Raw genomic sequence first — 25,743 nt, forward strand, 5'->3', positions numbered from 1 at the left:
CTTTCATCTTGTCCCGACAGGATCCCGGGAAACGTTGTGCGGGAACGTTGGGATGTTAAATACACACTAATCTGCTCCCTCTCCAACATCTACACCATGTTCAGAGGCTGTGGTCCTGTTCGTGGCTCCTCAGTGTTTGGAGGACTAGATTAGATAACTCAGACAGTTTTAAAGGAGTTCCCCACCAAAAACCAATGTGAGGAGATTTTTAAAAGTGGCTCTGACACGTGTGAGGCTTGTTTCCTTGTAGAAGAGTCCAGCTGAAGACAGCTGGGATTCACAACATTTACATTTATTACAAACCCTATTTCCAACAATCTTCCCCTGGCTGGACTTGAATGTGATATGATCACCGATAGAGTCCCTTTCTTTCCACCACATCCCCCCAGCAGACAGAATAAATCTCCGTTAATCTCTGTTGCTGGGAAAGACATCACTCCTGAGTTAGACAGCGTGTTATTCTGAGCTGCACCGAGTGTTGTTTTAATCCTCTCGAAGGTAATTAACAGCAGTGTTCTGTTATTTCACAAAGAGAATACTTTACATTGGATGTGATCCTGTTCTGGGTAAAGCGATATCTTATAGCAAATTAACGTCATGCTTTCTGTATTAAATTTAATCCTTAAATAATCATCTGATACGTCTGCCATCTCTGAGGTTTTTGTTAGTCATTATGATGCGAGCTGAGACTGAAGTGTGGGGGAAGACTTTTCCGACATTTCACCTGCTGTTTGGATAAAAGCTCCGACGCCACCAACCTGCAGACGGCTGCGAGCCGACATCTTTTTCATGCACGCTTTTTTAACTAATTAACAGCTTTCATTGCTTCCCCACATTTGGATGTTTGACTTCTTGTAAAAATCAGTGAGAGAAGAGAAAAAACACGCAGTATTTACAGATTTTTTTTGTCTGAGAAGTGGCGACTTTGAGCTGCAGCCCCCCCGCCCTCCTCCCCCTATGTAAATGCAGATTGCTGCTTCCTCTGTGGCTCTCTGATTGGACTTCCACCACACTGACCCCCCCGACCTCCTGCTATGGTCACATTGTGAAAACACGGCCCCGGGATGCAAAGTACCACCTGCAACGTGGCCGAAGCACAAACAGACAATGTTCTGAAAAAACACAAAAACTGGCAGCAGCACTGTAAACAAATTCAATGTTCTTCAGCTCGCAAAGAAAAAAAACAACTAACACACTTTTGGATTTGCATTTATTTGTGCCTCTTTTCAACGAGTCCGTCTTCCTCCCTGTCGGACGTTTGCACCTGCAGTCGTATCGTCTCGCGGCGCTGCAGCCGCTGTGTTTTGGGAATTCCTTCTTCCTCCTCTGAGGGCTCCAACCTTCGTCTCCGAGGCCACATCTTCTTTCACTCCGCTGTCATTGCTGTGTGTGTGTTTTTCCCCCCTTTCTTTCTCTTCTTTTCAACCTCCCCGTGCTCTCTGGGAGACCTTTAGTGCCTGCAGGTGTATAAATAGAGCTGTTTTCAATTAGAGGGCGAACCTCGCCTATAGCGTGCATCTGATCAATGAATGCCCTGCACCTGTGGTAATAAAATACCAGGGGAGTGGAGACAGTGCGCTGAATGCTAATCAGATGTTGTCCTGTTGTTGCCCCGTCTCATTTTTAAAGACAACATGCTGCTCCTGACAGCTCGGCTGTGAAAAGGGAGGGGGGCGGGGGGAGGTGAGAGGAGGGGGGGGGGGAGATGCAAAACAAAAGGACCTGGTGCTCTCATCAGACATAAGTGAAATCCAATACGTCATTGAAAAAGGAAACTTGGCTGAATGGGATGCTTAGTGCGGTTGTTTGGTTGTTTGGTTTGGGGGAAGCCAAGCGGGTCGTCACAACCAACAAATAGTCTCTAAAGTGTTGGTTCTGATAGCGGCTTTTTATTTTAAGCTGTTGTGGTCTTTGGAATAAACTCTGAGTTTAAATCAGCATGTGAGAGCATTGAATACACTCTGAAAGGAAGTCTTGATCTTTTAACACTTTTCAGGAGTTCAAACATGAATCTCATGAAGAGTAAAATTCATCTTTTACCTTGAGTTGTTTAATGTGAACTCTTTCTTAGTGTCAACACTTAAAAACATGATTTAACACTCGTGGAGTTAAAATCTCATCACACTATGAAGACTATAGTTAGAAATGAATACCAAATAACAACAATATTTGTCACAACTCTATATTAAACTCACATATACAGATTGATTATATTATATACAGTGTGTAACAACACATGCTGCATGAATACTTAGCTTGTGTTACAGGTTTATATTACGTTCCTTCCTTGTAATCATAATCCCATAACATGCATCATTATTTCTTCATTGAAATGTTCCAAAATAGCATGTTTTAGCAAAAGTAAATATAATTTTTGACCATCACTTATATCTAATTTGGTTGCTTCATTATTCAAAGTTATGAATAAATAACTAAAGCATGATGGGAAATGCTAATACGGCAACATCCACCTCTTTCACTCGGTGTTATTTGACTATTTGAATATTCCACTCCACAAATCTGTTGTGTGGACTCGACATATTTTTTCCCCCCGTCTCAACCTGCCCATCGGTGGAAATTGTGAACAAATTTCCTCTATATTTGAGATGACTGTCGTGCATTTCATCTGCGGCAGGAATAACATGAGATATAAAGTGAGAGACGAGCAGGGGGGGTGGGGAGGCGGGGGGTGTGCTGAGCAGACGGGAGGCCTCCGCTTCCTCTCGGCTCCGGCCCAGAAGTCCATGTCAGCATATGTCCTGACCTCGCGTGCTCACGGCAGTCCTGCGAGGTTTCCATCAGGCTCCCCGCGATCTCCCCGCGGTCCCAAACCACAGCCACGCTCATTGTCCATTGTGCTGCTGCAGTTTTTACAGTCTGCCTCAAGAATTCTCCGCTCTCCGACTCGCTGCTCTATATTAAAAGCGAGCCATCACTCGCGGTGCCAAGTAAAACCGGTGCCACGAACACGCACAGTGAATACATTTCAGCGCGGATCCAGCCTCCAGATGCTTAGCAAAAATAAGATTGTGGATGTGACTGACATGAGAAGCCTCACAAAGCCGATCCCCGGATCATTTTTAGCGAGCCAAACCCCCGCCACTCTCTGCGCCGGCCGCTCTGGTCGAGGGCCCTTGGGCGACGAGGCTTCGCAGTCTCTATTACATGTGCTGTCAAGCCAATTTCCTTCCTTGCACTTTGTGATTTTGGACGGGAGTGTAAATGTGGAGCGATCCCCTGCAAGTGTTGTCCACAGTCACACATCCTGCCAGGCTGAAGCCGGCCACCACATCCCACCACACAGCACACACATCAAAATATATATCCCGGTTTATAACCAGCTGGCACAACACATCATAAATAACAAGCCGACTTTTAACCTGGATGTTTCCACATTTTAGAAGTCATATTTCATATTAATGACTTGATTAATGGAGCATCTGTCCTCACCTATTGGCTACATGTACGATGCAAAAACAATATTGTGGCTTATTTTAACCAAAGACACCAGATCTCGCTCACAGGAAGATACTGTGGAAATATTCATGTACAGCTTTCAATAACATGCACTTTTCCTTTCAGTTATCCACATACATGTTGCATGTTAATGTGTAAACTTGAATTCCTAAACTTGTATGCTTATTAAACCTTTATTACTGACACAAGACAGATTTTCCAACAAGTTACCTCATCAATAAGGACTATATCAACTGATATCAAATTTGAAACAGTTTAGAAATTCTCAAATTCTTATGTAGGCTGTGGCTCAGACGGTAGAGTGGGTTGAACACTAATCAGAAGGTTGGTGGTTCGATCCCCAGCTCCTCCTGTCCACATGCCTAAGTGTCCTTGAGCAAGACACTGAACCCTAAGTTGCTCCCGATGGTGAACCATCCGTGTGTGAATGTATTAAAAAAGAAAAAATAATATTAAAAAAATAAAAGTTAAAATGAGAAGCTTCTCATTCACTGCTCTTTGGTAACATGAAATAAAGAGTTAGCCTGTACAAGGATATATTTGCAGTGTTGTAAAGGAGAGCAGAACTGAGACACAAAATGTTTTTGCTGTTACATATGCACAATAAAACACACTAAACAATATCTAATAATCTTTAGATTACATGTTTCCTCATATTTATGCACGCTTGTTTAGAGTGAAAATCATGTCCCAATTGTTACAAGGACTTAACTTTTTATCTGCTAAATATTACAATTGTAAATACTGCTCAATCACAGACTGGATATAAACGTGTTCGTAGCTTCAGGTCTGTAAAATGGTTCCGATCCAGAAGTGTCTTCAGCTGCAATACCAGCGAGTGCCACTAGAGGTCGGCTCCAAAAAGCCTCCGGCTCCATAGACTCCCATTCAACTTCTGTCATCAAATCCAAAGTGAATAAAATGTGTCCATCAGTTATCTCGGTGTTGTTAGCTAAAGTCACTCCTTCTTCTTAGTTTTCTGGAGGTCCATCTGAAAATAATCCCTCATTCATTAGAAAAGAAGATTCAAGAAGACCTGTTTTTGGGGGCGTGTCTGTTTGATTGACAGGCCTGTGGTCCAGTCAGGTTACAGCTATCGGTGGGCGGGACGTAGTATCTTCAGGTTTCCGATCAGATAGGTCAGATCCACATCTGGCTCCTCCCCCAGCTCGTCCAAATATGGTCACTTCCTGCTCCGAAACCGCTCCGAACTAGTAAAGATGGTGACGGAGAGAATCTGAACTGGAGGATTCATAACTTTCACAAACCAACGATGACATCACTGATGGTTGATGACATCACTGATGTTTGATGACCACTGCTGGCTGCTGATTGGTTCAGACACAGTGCTGCAGCAGGTCCTAGTTTACTTTGTGCAGTGTGTGTACAATGTACAGCAGAGTTAAGTTAAAGGACTCCAAACAACTCAGGAATATGAAGATTCAGGCCACCATGTTATCGTGTGATTCAAATGGTCCTGGTATAATTTCCTCCTCATTAATAATGACGCTCTGCAACCGGTTGACCTCTGACATCCCTCAGACTCAGTCAGTCTCTGATGTTTGGTCTTCTGTGATAGAAACACATCAGACATTACGTGTTATCCGTCAGGCTGTGAGGACGTACTATCTTCATCTGTTTACTTCTGATGATGGAGGATGATGATGATTAATTAAATGACCTGCAAGAACATCCGTAAAATAAAGTCTCTATCATGTGGTTTTAATGTATTTTGAAGTCTAAGCGTGAAAGTTGAGTTCAAACTGCAGCAGTACAGAAGAAATCAGAAATAGACCCTGAGTGTTGTTGATGAGGAAATTCCTCTCTAATCAGCAGGAAAATACTTTTAAATGATTTCATATGTGTTGCTTTGGATTACAGTGTAAGCTAATAAACTGATGAGGAAGAAACCACACGGCCGACATGTGCAACACACGCCGTCATTCAGGGATGAAAGCTGCTCCTCGTGTGAGGACTTCCACTGGAGCACAACTTCTGTTCCAGAAATCTACACATCGGGTTTCACATCCAAACATAAACCTGAATGAATCATTACAATCTCTCCCTCTCACATTTGTTCTGAATACATGAACATTTTGCCTTAATAAGAACTCTGTGTGAAAAAGATGACAATGATTCCTTTGATCCACATTGAAAAACACGCAGGCGATGCTCGACGTGCGACCTCCACCACCGCTGGAAGCCGAGGTGGCCGCAGTACACAAAGATATTCAGGTAGAATATCATGTGCAGCACATGTGTAACTGATACATTCAGCTCATTGTAATCAGAGGTGACAGAGGATTTTATAAAAAGCCCCAAATAAAGTAAATTGTCATGCTGTGTGGAATTTCCCCTGACGTCCACCAGCCCAAAATAATATTTTCTATAAGATTCATTTTCCCAAGCACTCGGAGGAAAAATATTCTGCTACAGTATGTGTTGTTTCTTCAGAAATCACCGTATTATTGAAAGTTCCCATCTGTTAGACTGTGGAGAGCTACAGGCTAATGAAAGCTTCAATCTGTTAACTTGTCTCCAGAATAAAACAAGAAATCATTTTACAACATCTGTTAACCGTCATGAAATAAAAACCTCTCAGAAAACACACTAAAAGAGAAACGCTGACCCTGCAGTCCTTAAAGAACCAGTCATACACATTTCATTAATTATGCTGAAACCATTTGCTTTTGCAAAGTGTCGCACTCAACAACACAACTTAGTACAGATACAACAATTGCATCAAGTGTGATCAAAGGGCACAAAAGTTGAGTGAATGTATGAGGAAGAAGGAACATGCAGAACAAGTTTTACACCGTCGTGTCCAAGTTTATGTCTTGAAACCAAATTGGTATTTTAATATTACACTCCATGACTACAAAAGCAGCATGTCACAGTGCTGGAAAAAATACAAGCTCAGGTAACAACTTTAGTCTGACTGGATGACAAAAAACACATTTGAACTGAACAGAAACAAACTGAATTCGATTTCAGATTCCTCAAAACAAACTTTCAAATTACTACAGTTTACTTTCCATCTTACTTACATCAGTAGATATGCACTTTTTGTATCCTTCTAACTTGCAATTAAAAAATTAAAAAATGCAATATTGCATTTCGTGATGCTGCTTTTCAGGAAAGTTGGTGAATTTATTTTATCTGTGGCATAATAATAACACTGATATTTTATTGTGACACAGAATTTACCCTTTGTAGCATTATTTTCAACTTCAATGTCAATCCACCATATCACATACGGACATAGAGTTCGAAAAAAAAATACTCAGTCACACGGTGTGCAAAATATAAAGATAAGAGAATAGTATAAATATGTAACAATAAAAAACAACAAATAACCACAGTGACGCTTAACTGCAGTGTGTGTGTGTGTGTGTGTGTGTGTGTGTGTGTGTATATATATATTATAAAAATAACTACAATGGAGTGCAATTTGTTTTCATCTCATGCCAAGAAAGGTCAGATGTTTGTTACGTTTTATACACCTAAATGCACACAATACATGTATTTATGCAAAATGCTATTAGAAATATGAAAACTGTAAATCCAGAACATCTCTGAGGGTTAACGGTGTCGTGAGTTACTGAAGATAGATGGTTTAAAGCGACAGTTTTAGGAGGCTCACGGTAGAGGAGGAAGTTATCTCTGGTCGGCTCTGCAGCCGAGTGTTTATTCATGTGTAAACAGAGACGATAGTTGCTGTGCAGTAACAGCTGTTCACCTCCAACAGAGGTGGACGAAGCCACACATAAACCACACATAAAAAAGACATCCAAAAAGCACAGTTTTAGTTCAGAGAACACTGTGGAAGTGAAAATATCACTGACCGTACTTTTAATGTGTTCAAAGTACCAACGCAAACGCACGACTCTCAGACAGGAAGTTCAGGTTCATGATCTTTACTGAGAAAATCAGGAAAGTGACAACAGAGAAAGCAAAAGTTCAATCCAAGCTCAGAGTCACAGGTACGTTCCAAAAAAGTCCAAAACCAGAGAGTCAGTCCACACAGACGGAGGTGGAGACACGGAACAGGCAGAACCAGAACCAGAACCAGAACCAGACAGGGACACGTCAAACACTCACTGACAAGAAACAACGCAAAGAAGTGAGGAGAGGACACAGTTATATACACGAGAAGACAATAAGACACAGGTGGAAACGATCAGGGCGAACGGACAATCAGACACAGGTGGTCGATCACCGTGACAACTGTCCAGAGTTGTAAACTCCTCTCTGAGCAGTAACTGTTATGTCGTGTTTGTCTTCTCTCACTTCAACTGGACTTCCTGGGTCACATTTCATTGCCTTAAACTACATCAGCACCATCACAGCTGCCTGTATTGTTTGAGCGCAGCGCTGTTACCCAACCCAGTATCACAGCAACGCGTGAAATAGACACGCTTTGGCCTGTCTAGGCGTGACAGTTTCACGTTTTCCTGTAGTGGACGAAAATGAAACCTACTGCATGTTATACCGCCATGAGATCTACAGGACAAATAAACTTTACGGAAAAACACATGGTTGGTGTTAGGAAACAAAAACAACTCAAGAACAACGTTGTCACCTCCTGGATTCGGACCTCTGCCTCCCACATGGCAGTCTAGTTCACGTTTTGCCGTGATACTGGGTTGTGTTATCAATCTGAATCTGAGACTTTCCCAGCAGTCATTTTATTTGAGCTTTTTTACCGCTTATGTAAAAAAAAAAAAAATTATAATAAAAAGACCATTTTCATCACAGCATTGTCGCTCATTAGGGAAACTTTGTAGAAACAACCAGCGGTGTTGTCTTTGTGGTGAAGAAAAGTCTCCAAATATGTTAAAATAAAAAGTTGTGAAACCTCCTCAGGTGTTGAAGAAGCAGAACATTAACACTCACAGAGACTATAATGTTAGTTATATTTTTTTATAGTGTTCCCCTTATGGCGTCAGATTTATGTCATATGTCGCGAGTCTGATAGAACATTTTTACGAGAACATTTTATTATTTCACAATTTTGAAATAAAGAGTTGCACGTTGCCGTGGGATTCCTCTGGAGATGAAAGTTTAAGTGTCTGCGTCTCTCGTTGATATCTAAGACAGTGTGAATCCACGCTCCTCCGTTTCCTGCAGGGTTAGCATGCTTCTTCATTATTTTTAATGTTCTGTTCACATCGCTGCTTTATCGCACTCGCAACATATCACATAAATCAGACGCCATGTTCCCGCCTTTAACTGACACAACGGCACATATATTTTTAAAAGTTATTTTATATCTGTAGGACAGATGTTCTCCAACAGATGTACGTTTTTTTAACAACCAGATGACAACTGTTGGCCTCCCCCTCACGTCTTTAATCCCGCGGCCCACCTGTCTGACCACCATCTAAAAACAAGAGAAACACGAGGTTGAGCACAGTCAGCTTAATAACTTGTCATTAGCCGCTAATAACCGTCATTTACCAGAGAAACTCTTGTTATCCCTCCTAAATGAGGCTTGATAAGAAATTTGTTAATTGATGTGAAACTGAAACTCGCAGCGGTCCATCTGTTTGGCTGAAGTATTCTTCGCTCTCCGTGACTGTGTGTTGCTTTAGCTACTGGATGGGGTAACCCCAGTCACTTGCCTCCTCAACACCTGTGTTTACTTTGGGGCCTCGGCCCCCGTGACCCAGCAGCAATCCTTCACTCACTCACAAGATGAAGTGAGCTCCCAGCCTCCAAATATGTGCTGTCCCTGCACTTTTACCACCGTGTGATTCCTCTAAGACCTTCATTGTGGGGCACAGGCCAAACGACTCAGATGAATTACAATCCTTCTCCAAATTCCGGTGAATTTAAACATTCAGATCCTGTTCTCCTTGACTATGATGTTAAACTAAGCCAGGAGCAGAAATTGGCTGTTTGTCTGAGCTTGTTGTGGCTGTTGAGACGTTTTAAAGTGCTCTGGGAATGGAAAGGGGATTTTAAATGGAGAATATAAGTGAACTTACCTGCTCTTTGGACAGTGAAGCAGACAGAACTGGATTCAAGATGAAAGGAGCAGATTTATAACAAACCCACAGGAGTTTTCAGGGAAGTTTGGGATTATTTCTTCGTCTCACAACGTCTGGAGGTCTAAGTACCGAACCTCCGTCCACAGCAAACACATCTGTTGCAGCAAGTTATGAAAACTGTGAAGTAGGCTTTTACTAAATATCTGGTCAGATGTATCATTATCTTTGACAATGTTGTTCAAAGTAATTTATTCAGCCGGTTTGTCGTGCAGCTTTTAAATACAGAATTGTATCATCGGTAGCTAAATAAAAACTGTAAACTATAAAAAAAATATATATATATTGATTTGGTATTAAAAGTATTATATCAGCACTAATATCACTATTCTTGAAAAAAAAAAAACACTTGATGTCTTTAATGTCCATGTCAAGCAAAGAGGTCCCACGATGCACCAGCAGTGTTCGGAAAATGATATGAATGCAAACACACCAGTGCTTCAACTTATAAAAAAATTATGCAAAGGATGAAACCAAATGACCATAAAGTTTAATTCAGGTGATTTAAATTTGGTTCACATTCAACCCCGTTTCCCAAAAAGGCGGGACGGTGTGTAAAATGTAAATAAAAACAGAATACAATGATTTGAAAATCACATAAACCCATATTTAATTGAATATAGATGAAAAACAATTTATCAATTTATTATGAAAAATATAATAAAAGACTGAAAAAGTTGTGTAACACTAAAAAAAACATCCGGTGGAACATCTCAACTAATGAGGTTACCATGGCAACAGCTCAGTAACATGATTGGGTCTAAAAAGATGATTTCAGAGAGGCAGAGTCTCTCAGTAGTGAAGATGGGGAGAGGTTCACCACTCTGAAAGACTGTGTTGGAAAATAGTTCAACAATCTAAGAATAATGTTCCTCAACGTAAAACTACAAAGAATTAGTGGATTTCATCGTCTACGGTTCATAATATCATTAAAAGATTCAGAGAATCTATACAACAAAGGAGACCCTGAACTGTTGAGCAGCTGAAATCCTCTATCAGGCAAAAATGGGACCACTTTTAACTTTCAAAACTCCAGAAACTGGTCTCCCCAGTTCCCGAACGTTTCCAGAGTGTTGTTAAAAGAAGAGGTGATGCAGCTCAGTGGTGAACATGATCATGGAACAACTGTTTTGAAACATGTTGCTGGAATCAAATTAAAAATAAGCATATATGTTTTATAAAACAATAACATTTCTCAGTTTCAACATATGATATGTTGTCTTTAGTCTATTTTTTAATAAAAATGTGGGTTTATATGAGTTGCAAGTCATTGCATTCTGTTTTGTATTGACATTTTATACAGCGTCCCAACTTTTTTTGGAAACAGGTTTGTTGTTCAGCCCCAATTTATGATTAAAATACTCAAAAAGGAGAAATACTGCTGGTGCAACTTCAGGGATTTATGTTTAGGTTATTGCTTAATGAAGCTGGAGTCCGTAGAAACAGTGGTGCTGCAGCTTTAATCTAATGTCCTTTCTACATTTGTTTTAACAGTCATTTTGTGCGTTATAACCACAACTGAGAGGCGACCAATGAGCTGTTTACGGCCTCCAACATGTTAACTCGCTGTGGATCTGATGAATGTTTTTGCACACTCGGTTCTGGTCGCATGCCAGCGGTCTGTTGCTCGTACTGCAATGTTAACTGTTCAAATATTAGTGCCAGTGTTTTTTCAGGTGTGGATATATTAGTGTGCGCCAAAACCATGTTTCCATGGAGACGGGCCAGCCCAAAGTGTAAAAAGCTGCCACAGTATCAAGTCAGTAAACTCTGATATGAATATAATTGCTTTGCATACTGAAATGAAAAGACAATTTTGTAGTTTTCATGTTCATTCCTGAGTAAAATTCTCTGGCCTACGAACAACAGTTATGAGAATGATGATAATGTCTGTTAGGGAATTACATTTTGGGTTTCTGGAAGGGCTCTGGGAGTTTGGCAGCCTCGCTGACATGCTGTGTATTGATGTACTAGATATACTAGCTGGCTTTCATCTACTTTAAAGATGCAGTGTTGTGATTACAAATTGTCAGGAAAGTCCTGTGGACAGGGAAATGAAATATGTTCTACGGTGTCAGAGCAGATAAAGAAACCAAATAAGAGCTGTTTGATCAGTTGCTCATGTTGCAGCAGAGATGGGTCCTGCAGCTACTGGACGCTGGAGGGCCAAACGCCTCTAGAAAGAACCGTTAAGGCTTCGTGGGATTTTTTTTTTCCAGGTTAAGAGAAACATTTCAAACTGTTTGAGTGTTGTCTTTTCCAGGACACTGGCAAGTGCAGGAAAGGAGCTCAAAGATAACTTCCTGAAAGCGCTGGCAGAGCGAGAGGAGGCCAACCGCAGTGGGAAAATGACTGTGAGTACATTATTACAGCACTCCGATTGCTACGTAATGGGATTCCCCTCAAATATTTCTGCAATTCCATTAGGATGGGAACAAAATACATACTGTGTCAGGTTGAGTGGAAATGACCCCCCCCCTCACCCTCAGTCACTCCCCAAACACTGAGAGCCAGCTGCCCACCCCGCCTCCACCCATAAAACTCCAGCCACCTCGTCTAGGTGTGTTTTTAAGAGGGAACCTCCGAGATCATTTTACAGTCTGAGGAACACGTAGGCCTGGGCCACGTGGACAAAATCAAACATCACTATTTATGATCAACTACCTTGTTATTGATACTGTGACGATGTTGTCAGGATAACAATTGGTGCTTTCACAAACTATTTTAACAGTGAGATTTTTAATAAATAATCACCAGTAATGTGGATATAATGACAAAAGGGTGAAATAAGGCAAATAAGAGCTGGAACAGTCTGTTGAGTCCAGAAAATTGCATCACGCTATTGTACTGCAGCCACTGGCTCATAGAACAGGACCAGTCAGATGTTGACTCACGTCTACAGGCTGCATTTTACACACTCGTGTATGAAAGGTGTCACAGAAACGACTGGCTGGGTGCTCAGACGTAAGAAATCTCAGGCAGCGATGACTTAGAGAGTCATAGAGCTTCACCTTTAAACTCAACTGTCAACGGATCAGTCTTTATCTGCTCCAACCATCAACCAATCACAAAGACCGAAACATTCAGATTAATACAGGTCACATTTACACACACAGGAGGAGAACTGAAGCTCCTTCATGTCGGGTGGTTTTGGAGTTTGAGTTTGAGTCAGGGACAGATGTGAAGCGGACTATTTCAAGCACAAACATGACTTTGAACACAGTTGTTGGTGTTTACTTGTAGTACTGATGAATGGATGAGTGTCCTTGAAGACGTTGTGTTGGTGTCGATAGACTTCAGTGATGCACATAGAGCCGTTTTGTCTGACCTCCGTCTACCTGCCCCTGTGGGCTCGGCAATTATCAGATCACATGATCTGCATGAAGGGGAGCAGAAGGAGTAACAGCTAAAGTTTTCCCCCTGGATGTTCGCTGTGTAAACACCAGCGTGCACAGTACCCTTCCCCCTGCCCCCTCCCCCTCCTCCCAGCCTCATTTGAGAGCCACAACTGCAGCTTTTTTCCCTTCAGAGTAAAATGAATTTAAATACAGTATATCTAGAAAGGAGAGCCATAATAAAAACAAGCAGCATATCATGTTGTGCATCACCGACCCTGTTTTTACCGACATGATATTTTCCCACCTCGTCTTATTTTCATCTCTTAAGAGCTTCCTTTGCTGGAAAATTGGATCAGGAAGATGTTTATTTTCCTTTGAGCTACTTTCTGTTTAAAATTGAAGCCACATTTATGCGCTTAATGCTTCTTCTCTTTGAAAGTGTTTACGCAACAGGTAATCTTAACACAGTCTGACAAGGCGGGACCTCTGTGCTGTATTTACATTCCACACATGTATTCCAGACAACATAAGAAACTCTTTACATTTTATTCCTAATTTGCTGGTGTGCTTTAATCCAAGTGGCATTTTTAGATATTTTCTACCAGCAGAAATGACGCAGTGTGAAGAAGGTGGACACCGTTTGGATTTCTTCTCTGTTAAAATCCTGTCTCTGAAAGTGTTTACCTTCGATCAGGGTGGACGGCGGGACCACCCGGCACCGTGAGGTGTCTCTCCTGCTCTTCACTGGGAGCTTTCTGAAGGCCTTTTGAACACATGACTTAAGCTCCTCCAACATGAGGATCAGCTCAGCTCAGTCCCCGTCCTGCACATGTTTTCACTTTCTCCATTCGTTTTTTATGTTTGCACATTATTGTTATCTTAACCATTTAATTCATAATAGTGCTCACGATTTATCAGACTCACCAATTCAGTAAAAAACACTTAAACCACTATCAAATGTAGTTAATAACTCTTAGGGCCTGATTCACTAAGATCCATAAAAAGGTTCTAAATTGCGTGTTTTTTTCAAAGGTTTGCACATTTATTTTGCACCCGTTTTGCGGGTGATTTACAAAGATCTCCAATAAATTGCGTGTTTATTCCTAAAGATTTATTCAGGGTGAGTGTGACTTGCTGTATTTAAATGAGGTGTTTGAGTGAGTAAAAGTCATGAAGAAACAGAACGACTGCAGAAGGAAGAGAAAATTAGATTCCATTGAAATTAAGAAATATAAATATAACAAGAACAAAACTCGTTCTAGTTGCTGGTATTTCGTGGCTCCTCCTTGTTGTTGGCTGTCAATCATCAGTCAGTTCATTCAATAACTCAGAAATATCATCTCTGGACTGGACAGACGACATGTCTGAATCATTTCTGCCTCTGACATCAGAAATGTTTAACGGGTGTAAAACCTCGTTCTCTACGTATTCTTTGGTTTCCTGCGTCTCCTTCACAATAAGAGCAGCCGTCTCTCCTGATGTTCATCTGATTAAAACCTTCAGTCGTACTAAAATACACTCCGATCACTTCTCCTGTTCATACTGTCAGGTTTAGGAAATCAGACCCTTTGACTTGTTTGTTCAGGAGATTTGAATCTAAACCAAACACCACCTGCCTGATTTGTTGGATCTAATTTTAAAGGTTTTGTGCGGTTATTGTAACTTCAACCATTGTTTGCTGACTGTCTCAAGTATCACAGACTCAGTTCCTCATAAAGGGTTTCATCTTTGTTGTGAGGAGCAGAAAATCATCCATTTAAGGCCACAATGGACGCAGAAGAGGATATACTTGGAGCTGGGTTATTGTCTGTCCTCTAAATGGATGACATATTCCTTGTCACCGTCCGTCTCATTCGTCTCAGGGGACGCTCCTTTGTCCTCCTTTCATGCCGCGCTCGGCCTTTCAAGTCAGTTTGAAATTTCACCTGTCAGTGAATACGCTCGTCGGGGAGTTGTGTCTCTCCTGTCCGGCCCCGGTGGCGTTACGAAGGCTGGATAGCAGACATGAGTCTTTGTGTGCGGTCTCTTCCTCGATTTAAAAAAAAAAAAGAGGCCACTGAACACTAAGAAATGAAGCCTGATTTGTATTTGAAGCGTTTCTTCCTCCAGTTTTCTCCTGAGCTCTCCGGTTCGGTCTGCAGGAGGAACCCTCCACTATCTCTCCGATCACATGACCTCCCTCAGTGCCCTGCCTTTATTGTGCTTCGCCTTCCCAGCGTCTGTTGCGAAAGCTGCTCCGCTGCCAAAAGTCACACACAAACAAAAGCTGCACCTGGGCAGCTCCAGCTTTTATTTGCACTGGGTAAGAAGTTAAGTTTTTTATCAAATCCAGGTCACACCTGCGCTGGATGCCTGAGGGCGTCCATTGTTGGGAGGTTCACATGAGAAGCTGAAGGTGTGCTGCCACCACCCACCCAGCTGCCTGTTTGTCTTCAGCTGGTTGTTGAGAGGCTGCGATGGTGTCGCTGGGAAAATGCAACTAATCACACTGATGTTGAGTAACGTAAAGGCAGCAGTTAAAGTCTGGTATACATGAAGCAGTGAGCTGAATATAATTAACACTGTTTGTGTTGTAGGCTAATGAAAACTGATATGAATTTAATAGACAAATAAAAACTAAAATGAAAACTGGAAAGCATCACACCACTGCAGAGGCCGTGCAAACCTCTAATTTTCTTAATTATGGTAAAATACAATGCAATAGTACAATAATCATGTATTATTAATATTGGTCCTTTTCTTTCTAAACATGTTCAGTAACATCATGTTTCATTTTTCTGGAGAAGGACTCACTTGTACAAACTAAAGCACAGTTCATGTTTTATGGTTTTGTGATTGTCATCTTGATTACATATTATTATATTAATGTCAATAGTGTCATAAAACTGGACATATTTGTTGAGATCTTTCCTAAACTTTGTTGCAGCGCAGCTCAAATCTTTGTCTGCAGTTTTAAACCTTTGAATTCGTACAAGAACGCCGCTCTTCATGCACTCAGTGAGCATAATCCATAAAGTTATTACATTTCCTCCCAAATATATTAGGCAAAAGCATTCACTTGTTTATTAACTTCATTTTTCATGAAACAAAGTGAAAACTTTATAATTTATGGCTGAAAAAAATGTCATTTTAAAGCTGCGTCCAGCATATCAAAAATATTTATGATGAAGATGAGGAAAGTGTCAATTATTTGATTCATTTATTTTGAAGTATCCTGCAATGAAATATATCAGTCTGAAAGGATGACTGCCTTATTTCTTTTTAAAAGCATACTTCATAGTGAATTACACAGAAAGACATGATGATTAATATCTGGGAACATAATTCACTGTCATCACAAGCTGCTGAATCATTTTCATTTAGTTCCAAAGGATTTTTTCAAATGACTAAAGAACATAATGTTTCATAAATGTAAATAGAAAGAAATTATCGGTAAATGCGTCAGTCACTTTGTAAACAAGAGAAAAAACTATTTAAATAAGTTGACAACAAAATAACAAAGATTTAAACTAGTTTGTTGGTGATTAGTTAATAAACAGGCGTCTCATTAAGACTCATTCAGTCAAACTGGGAGAAAGTTTACATTAAAGCCATAAAAATGAACATAAGTCCTCCAATCACCAACAGTCAAAGTCACTGAGATCACATGCTGATATTTGATGTGAGCATGAAGTGAAGCTCCTGTATCTGCATCAGGATGCTGCACTGCTGCTACATGATTGGCTGATTGGATAAATGCAGGTGTTCCTAATAAAGTGAGTATGAATCTGAAAATAGCAGTTGTTTACTGTTGTGTATATCAGGTGCTGAAATGTGTTCCAGGTGATTCATTCATTGTTTTCAGGGATCTGTGTTACAAAGGGAATTAATTGTAACTTCTGTTGGTTGTTTATTTACAATTTGGCACATTCAACATATTTAAATCATTTTTACACTTTATATCATTGCATTTTGTCTCATTTCCAAACTTTCCAAAATATCTCAGTGTCTATTTCAGTGGGTTTGCAGATGTTGCATTTTTATCAACATGCACAATATGTTTAAAACATATTCAACACTATATTGTTTTTTTCAATTTTAATTTGTCACAACCAGTTATCCCACTGGCCAGGACTAAATCATTGTAGCCTTTTCTTATACATACATTTTTTTTCACATGAAAACAGAAAACTCTCCTAAAGGAGTGAATGATAAAATATTCTAATAACTTTTAAAAGATGCTGTCTATTTCAGTGAGACTAATTCGAGTGTTCAGAAGTGATTTTCCGTCTCCCACCCTCTCAGTTGTGGAATTCAGCTGGTCGGCCTGTGCAGTGTGTCTCATGCCCAGAGGGGACATCCTGCATAAAGGACGTGTTTGTCTTTGGTCTGTGGACCCAGCGAGTTGTGTATTGATAAGCTCCTGTCGCTATAGATAATAAGGTGGTCAGTCATGCAGCCCAGAGATCAAGTATAGCATTGAAATTAAAGAGGAATTCCCAGCCCTATTGCGTTTCAAGCTGTGTGTGTGTCCCTGCTGCCCGGTCCCCTTTGTCCTTGTCATGGGCAGTAAAAACAACAATGGCAAGTTTGATTTCAAAGCAGCAGGACCGAGGTGGACGGCCTTTAGAGAGGAACGAGTCCTATCGAATGACCTTGACTTGAATGGCTCCACAGAGTGGTGGAGAGGTGGGGAGAAGGCCTCAACCGATAGCAACCATCTATCAAGTGGACAGAAAGGACTTTTTGTCTGGACGAGCAACCGTTGTGATATTTGAGAATCTCCTATCAGCATCTATTTTCATTTTATTTGCACGACTTTTCACCACACACAGAAATCCCCACATTCGGTGCTTTATTTGTTATTTTTGGGCTATTTATTAATTTTTCTGAGTTTTGAAGTGGAACACTTGGACTGGACTTTCTCACAGTTGCAGCTTTTGAGGAAAACCATAACATTGAACTGGAATATTACTCTTGGCAGATTACAAGACAGGGATTTCACGGCTAGTGTCTTTCGTCTATAAAAAGAAAACGGATAGCCAAAGCATTATGTGTTATGTTAGTGTGTGCAGCCAACATGGCAGCTGTAGCCCGTCTCTCAATGCACCACTGAGGGACACGGAGAGGAATGAGGAAGACCAAGATTACCACCTTTGTGTTGTATACAGTTGTCTTTTAGAGCTTTTAATATTTGTGAATCAAAAGAGTCGGAGTCGTGCGTGTTTTACATTATTTGATTATTTAGCTTCCTCTGGGAGATGCAGCTGCTATCAATAGCAGAGCTATGACATGCAATATTGTCCTGAATGAAAGCATAATTAGTCTGTGAAGTTACAAAAGCCGGAGCCGGTGAGAACACGCCGCGGGCCGTTTGGAAGCCGTTTCAGGGCGGATGAAAGGTTTGTTTACCGGTGAAGTCAAACATCACATGATATGTCAGATCCGTCCAAGAATGCGAGTGGCAGTGTCTGCGTGTCTGCTCGGCCACTGAAAGCCCTGATGAGCCCCGCTGTAATGACTTCTTGCGTGCCCCTCCCTCCTGGGAACAGCTGCTATTGTCCAGAGACATCACCCCAAAAATGTGGCCCCGGGAACCGTTTTCAGAGCAAATGAAAACAGATACACTTCATCTAATCTCTCTCTCTCTCTGGTGTTTTTACTCGATGCGTTTAGTGCATTTTTCTGATACATTGGGAAAGATTTTCTGCCTCACGACTGTCATCATTAAAACATCCGTCAGCCTGAGTTGCCTCTGGGGAGGTTGGGAATCATGTTAAGTTGTCTACTTGGTATCAAAGGAAGTCTTGCCTTAAGTTGAGGTCATCTGAGAGTCTGAAGAAAATATGATCGCTCCTCGTCACCAGTCTTAGAGAGCTCACATTTTGGACACACTTAAAACTTTATTGCAAAGCTGATAATAGAAAGAATAACTATTTTCTTGTAGTATTAAGGTAGTCTTGTGGATTTCCATAAGAACATAAAAAACGTTGCTAATCAATCGTACAAGTTGGTACGAGGGCTTGCTGAGACTTTCACTCATCAGAGACACTTTATAATTTCACCAACTAATCACTCACTCTGGTCAGGAGACAGTTTGTTATTTGCTCATGATTTGCGTCCATGATTTCCAAACAGAATCTCAGATTGTGATCCATCAGACCTCAGGACAGTTGTCCACTTCACCTCAGTCCATCTTCAATGATCTCGGTCCAGAGAAGGCGGCGGTGTTTCTGGATCATGTTTCTATCTGGTTTCTTCTTTGGAGAGTTTTAACATCATTTGTGGACGCAGCGATGAACTGTGTTCACAGACGATGGTTTTCACAAGTGTTCCTGAGCCCATGCAGTGATTTCCACTCCAGAATAGTGTGTTTTTAATGCAGTGCTGCCTGAGGGCCCGAAGATCACCACCATCCAATATTGGTTTCCAGCCTTGTTCCTTGTGTTCAGAGATTTCTCCAGATTCTCTGAATCTTTTAATGATATTATGAACCATAGACGATGAAATCCACTAATTCTTTGTAGTTCTACGTTGAGGAACATTATTCTTAGATTGTTGAACTATTTTCCAACACAGTCTTTCAGAGTGGTGAACCTCTCCCCATCTTCACTGCTGAGAGACGTGTTACTGATCTGTTGCCATGGCAACCTAATAAGTTGTCAGATGTTCCACCAGGTGTTTTTTTTTTTTTTAGTAAAAAAAACTTTTCCAGTCTTTTGTTGACCCTGTTCCAACTTTTTTGAAATGTCCTTCTGGCATTAAATCCAAAATGAGCAGATACTTTTCATAAAACAATACCATTTCTCGGTTTCAGCATTTGATATATTGTCTTGGGTATATTTGAAATTAAATATGGGTTTACCAACTTTTTTGGTTGTAGTTAAAATGAGATTAAATAATATTTATTGGACTGATAACACAGGTTTAGTTATTTTGAAAACTTGAATGTAGCACAAGACCTCTAATATACAGTCCTTCATCAAAACAACCACTGCAGAGCTCAGCTTGGCCATATTATGGCCTGAATATTTTCCTTTGACACATATCAAGGTCACTGGCCTCCCCCTGGTGTAGATATTTAATATAATCTTGTACTTGGAGGTTGCTGTTATCAATCATTATTTAGAGCCCTATTATCTTTTCATTCCTTTAATATGGACATTCATTGGCTCATGAACCGTGGCATACTCACACTCCCATCCATGCTTTAGGAAGACACAGGGTGCATATGTTACGGAGGGTGGAACATCTGTTAAATACTACCTAAAGGTTTCTGGCTTGTCCCCAGAGGAATGTGCACCTGTTGTATGCAGGCAGCGTTTCTTCGACTCCTACGAGTCAAAATCAACACGTTGTGCAGGTCCTATCATGAACCTGCTGCACTTGATTATATAGTCACTAATTACCTTTAAAGAGTAGTTGATAAAGTACGAAAACATCTTACATAAAATGTAAACCCTTAATTCTTCCAATTCATTCACAGGGTCACAATGTAAAGTATGTGAATATATAGTTTCAGGGAAGCAGTCGTATATTTTCTGCCTCTGTTTACATTTCTCCTGCGTCTCCGTTTCTTCCATCATCCCTTTGACTTTTCCACCAAAACAGTGATTAGACGGTTCCAGCTTGTGTCTGCACACATCTTCTTCCTGGCCGAGGGTAACTCACATCTCATGAAACTCCTCCAGCTGAAGGTGCAGCGTGTGTGCATTTAGTTGGTTGTTAGTTTATCCATTTTTAAAAGGAAATTCGATCTGTCAGAGGACACCGACTGATCCGGAGTCCTTAATGTGGTGAACTTAAAACCAAACTGTTCAAACAGTGCTGAAATATGAGTTTTTCCCTTCATACTTAGACTTGGACTTCATACAGGTGTTGCATTTCATACAACATTCTGGGTTTTGGCAGTGCAGGTGTCAGAGAGATGAAAACTGCAAATCTGATAAAACTAAAATGCATTTATTTGTAAATGATCTACAAGCATCACCTTTGTGAACTTCTGGTCATTGTAATCGACTGGAATAAAAAAAACTAATATTTCACCACGGTGACGTGCAGGAAATCCAGATGTTCGTGGCCTTCGGTTGCTCGGAGGTCAGGTGAGGAAACTGGGCTTCAAACATCTAAAAGTAAGTCTTAAAGATATTCTCCACTCATCAGCCTCCTCCTGACAGAAGCTACGGGGTTCTTTAAACACCACGGACGTTCTCCAGTTCATCACTTTGACTAATAAGGTCGGCCTGCGAGCGGTGAAGGAATCCATTTATGGTCAAAACATTGACACCCAATCTGGGAATTAAGGTAACGCTTATCCATCCTGAGCAACATATGGAGCACATTCTTCACAAGCCTTTGTTTTATCACCACACACTGGGCTGCTTTGGCAGTGTATTATTCCACCTGAGTAAATACTGGACGGCATCACTCCCACTTAGCGCAGCGCACATGTCTACCAGACTCCGGCCTGCACCTTCTCCTCCGGTCGTTGGCCCAGTAAGCCTCTCGGCCCTTCCTGCCGTCTGTGAAGAAGAAGTGTGTGTTTTTGATTCCTCTCCGGAGAGACGAGCCGCCGCTGACGGACAGTTTCTCATCAGCTCGTTGTCAGCGTCTCTCTCTGTTGCCTGCACACAGTCCCACTGACATGCCGAAGATTTGAGCTCATGGTTTAAGTTTCAGGCTTCTAAAATGTGGACAGGCCAAATTCTCTGCATATTTTCATGTCATTGTAATACATTTTAACACGCGTATGAGGTTCCTGCCGGAGAGAGAGGCAGATGGTTCGAGGCTGTTAAATAAGACCTGGAAGTTTAAATCAGTAACAACTGAAATACCTGCTAATAAACAGGATATAGGAGGCTCTCCTGGCACAAAACCAATACAACTAATACGAATATAATTCTGAATCCTAGTTCTGTTTTCATGAGTGTATATATTCTGAAACTAAGAATGAATTTGTTTTCTTTACTGTGAATTGAGCAGTTCATGTCTACTCATGGAGCGGCTTCTCACCTTTCTACAGAAGCCAAGAAGGGACAAACTAAACACACAGCGGCTCAAGGAGAGAGGGCCTTTTCTTTCACATCATCTTACATGCTTGAAAGGGGAGAGTGAGGAGTGTGTGTGTGTGTGTGTGTGTGTGTGTGTGTGTGTGTGTGTGTGTGTGTGTGTGTGTGTGTGTGTGTGTGTGTGTGTGTGTGTGTGTGTGTGTGTGTGTGTGTGCGTGTGTGTTTTTGCATTACTCGGCCTTTAGATAGATGTTTTCTGAATTTGATTTTACTGGCAGGAGAACATGGAACATGTCATCATGTAAATATTGTACAGTTGGCTGAAGACATGTCCTTTCACTGCGTTATTAATGTCGCTCCACCACTGACTGGCCTGTCATTGCTTCTTCAAGTGATTCAAATCTGACAGTTGTAATCACAAACCGTCTTATTATTCCAACTCGCTTCATGTGGAGATGATGGAGTTCATTGCTACGGTTACCATCAGCGGCAAAACAGCAGCTCGCCAAACTTTAAAATACATCGTCTTTTGGTCTTTTACAGATTTTTTTAAAACCCCAAATGTTTTGTTCCTGAATGTTTTGCTGTGATGAGGTAGCTGGTGTACCCGGACATCGCTGAGTGCCACAGTGAGTTTTTCCTGGTTAAAATGTGTTAGATGTTGGTTATGTTATGAAGTTAAAAGGGATGCACTCTCAGTTTATTCTGTACAGTTACAGCAGTTGTTTCAAAGCTGTAACAATATGGCAGCATATGAAAAAACTCATACTGTGGCAATTAAAAAGCAGAATACCATGAATTTGAATGTCAACCCACAAAAATGCACAAACCAAAACAAGAATATTATACCAGTCAGATTGTTTGGTTCTATTCAAAAGTCAAACACATTAATTAAACCGGACAAAACAAAAGAGCGCGAACATTAATTAGTTAAAGTGGATCAAAACCCTATTGAGAGTATCTGATACTTAAGACGTTCACATGTTCATGTTGAAACTGATAAAACTATTTGTTTTAATGATTTGGTTGGAAAACCAAACAGGCGTGAAAATATTTGTCAGAAGTGTAATATGTAACCTATTTATCTCCCGTCAGATAGCGAGCTTTAAAGACGTGTTTGTGATGCGTTTTGAATGGATGACATCTGAATAGTGTTTTATGCTGAAGCAGTTTTTACTAAATACATCGTTACAAGTTTTTAACATTTTTCTTTTTGGAGCTGAGATGTTTCAGTTCACCTGCAGTTTGTCCTCTGATTTAATCCCTGAGGAACAACATGCACATTTTTGGGGAGCAACATTTCAGAGTGCATTTTCTGAGATGTCCAACAAGGTTAAATCTTTTCATGTTGACTCAGAGTTACATTAGTTATTTGTGTGTCTTTTTCCCATTTCAGCCTTTGAGAGCTGCAGTTGAGACAGAAAGGAAGCATGGAGAGAAAAGATGATGATGTAGTGATTACTAAGTTCAAGAAAAGAAAGAGAGCTCGATGATCAGCTTTTTTTTTTCTCTCAAAGAGTAAATGTGCTCCTGAATTAAACAAAAAAAATTGATGAGCACAAAGAAATTTAGGAGCAAAAATATTCAAGTTACACAGAATATATTAACAATTCATATTTAAACTACATATCAGGAATGGTTCTTAAAATACTGTCAAAGTTTTTTAAAACATTGAAACAAATGTTTTGAAAATTTCACACATTGAAAGCAGCTTTTAGAAGAACTAAACTGTTAAATCACAGCTTTTGAAATAAAACATTACAAGTACTTTTTAAAATATTTGGAAGTGTTTTTAACATTGCAGCACTGAAATAACTTTTTGAAACACTGAAATATTGACACTTCATTCTAACAGATGGATTGATTGTATTCTGCTGTGCAGGTTTCTTTCTCACTCTGTGTGCGTGTTTGTGTGTATGTGAATGTGTGTCCTAAGAGACACACATCTGTGCAATACCACATACCACGAAAGTCACATATTGGTGCTTGCTTTCTAGACGCATGGGCAGCTGTTTATATGACAACACCAGGTCATCATACGGCTGGACGAATCACTAGGAGGGCTTTTAATTTGAAACGAGGGCTGTTAATTTGATACAGGAAGTGAAATTGATTCACTTCTTCTGTCAGTTATGCAGCATTCAGCTGACCACTGGTGTAACTGGGATCACTCACTGACAGACAGTTGAGTTCATAGTGTTGGCCCTTGTTGCAGTTCAGCCAATCAGATTCCCTCTAGCAAACCAGCGGGAGGCTTTTATTATGAAGCAGCCACAGGAAATGCTATGCGAGTAAAATCTGGTAGTCTTAAACAACCAAATAATTTGGGCTCTTTGGTCAGCAGGCCATCGGTCAGTGTGTCTGCAGGCTTGAGGGAAACGTGTCCACTTCACATTCTGCTCACGTTTAGTAATCTTAGTTGTCTTTTGATAAATAAATCTTTTTCAGGATCACAAATCTATTTTTAGAAGCTAATGCAAGTGATCTGATTGGAAACCTGACGATACTACGTCCCGCCCACCGATAGCTGTAACCTGACTGCACCACAGGCCTGTCAATCAAACAGACACGCCCCCAAAAACAGGTCTTCTTGAATCTTCTTTTCTAATGAATGAGGGATTATTTTCAGATGGACCTCCAGAAAACTAAGAAGAAGGAGTGACTTTAGCTAACAACACCGAGAGAACTGATGGACACATTTTATTCACTTTGGATTTGATGAGAGAAGTTGAATGGGAGTCTATGGAGCCGGAGGCTTTCTGGAGCCGACCTCTAGTGGCACTCGCTGGGATTGCAGCTGAAGACACTTCTGCATTGGACTCATTTTTCAGAGCCGGAAGCTACGAACACTTTTATAACCAGTCTGTGGTTGGAATAAATAGAGGAAGAGACTGAACACATGAAAAAAGAAACTCACACTTATCAAGAGGAAAGCCAGTGAACACATCACACTGCAGTTCTCCTTTGATTTGGAGTCCAACACTGAAAGCACCAGTCTTACAAATGACCAAACCACAGCACATTTTTTGTCTCTGCTCCACATAACAGACACACATCCAAACTAACATGTAACCACAGTTTCCACGGTGACCGGCCAGCGCTCAACTGCTGCTTTCACCGTTTTCTTTAGTTACCTACCGATGTGGCTGGTACGGCAGATAAACCTCCGAACCACGGCCAGGTCTCCTCAGTTATTCAGCTGCAGGCTGGTATTTACTTCCCATCATGCCCTCTCACTGTTTGCCCCCACAGCACTTCCAGCTCCACTTTATTTATCAGTAATGAACTTCCAGCCTCCATCTGGCTGAGCTGATATCACAGCGGGGGGCCCGGTCGTAATATGGACGTCCCCCTCGTTTATCTCATCCCTTATGACCCCCCCCCAAAAAAAATCTGCTCATCTTGTCTTCGCAGAAACTCGTGTGATATCAGTCAGCAGAGAGCAGGAAATGGGTGAACGGAGATAAACATGTTTGCACCGCCAGACGTGTAGCGTTGCTCTTATTGCTTTGGACAATATTAGTGTTATCTTAAACCCTCTTTTAGTGATTTCAGAGCCACAGAGATCAAACGCCATCCCGTCTCTATTATTCTTCTCCTCTTGCCGAAGTGCATTTCATGCTTTGAGAATCAGAGAAAACACGCTGGATTCCTGGAGCTGCGGTGCGACAGACGGCCGAGTCTCCTGGCAAACCCAGAGGGGGAGCTTCTCAGCAGAGCAGCCGGCCAACTAAAACAGAGTCATGTTTGAACACCTATTTCCACTGGGACAGGGGGAGGGTAGGACGGGGGGCTCTCCGAGCTTTAATCAGGATCTTAAAACAGGCAGGCCTTTGATAAGGACTCTGCGCCGTACATTTATCTTCTTCCTCTGAAGGCTGGCTTATGTCA

At 41.0% G+C, this 25,743-nt stretch overlaps 1 protein-coding gene across 1 annotated transcript in view; it reads left to right on the forward strand.

Moving 5' to 3' along the window:
• cfap299 (cilia and flagella associated protein 299) overlaps window positions 1–25,743 on the forward strand; it is a 77,060-nt gene that overhangs the window by 3,783 nt on the left and 47,534 nt on the right. Inside the window, exon 3 of the mRNA XM_069718800.1 lies at window positions 11,791–11,881. Within this exon, the coding sequence (XP_069574901.1) occupies window positions 11,791–11,881 (91 nt within the window). The remainder of the gene's footprint in view (window positions 1–11,790; window positions 11,882–25,743) is intronic.

The sequence above is a fragment of the Brachyistius frenatus genome, unplaced genomic scaffold, assembly GCF_029030835.1.
Source record: "Brachyistius frenatus isolate BFR_SWC_R1_liver_20210118 unplaced genomic scaffold, ASM2903083v1 Contig_199, whole genome shotgun sequence".
Taxonomy (NCBI): domain Eukaryota; kingdom Metazoa; phylum Chordata; class Actinopteri; family Embiotocidae; genus Brachyistius; species Brachyistius frenatus.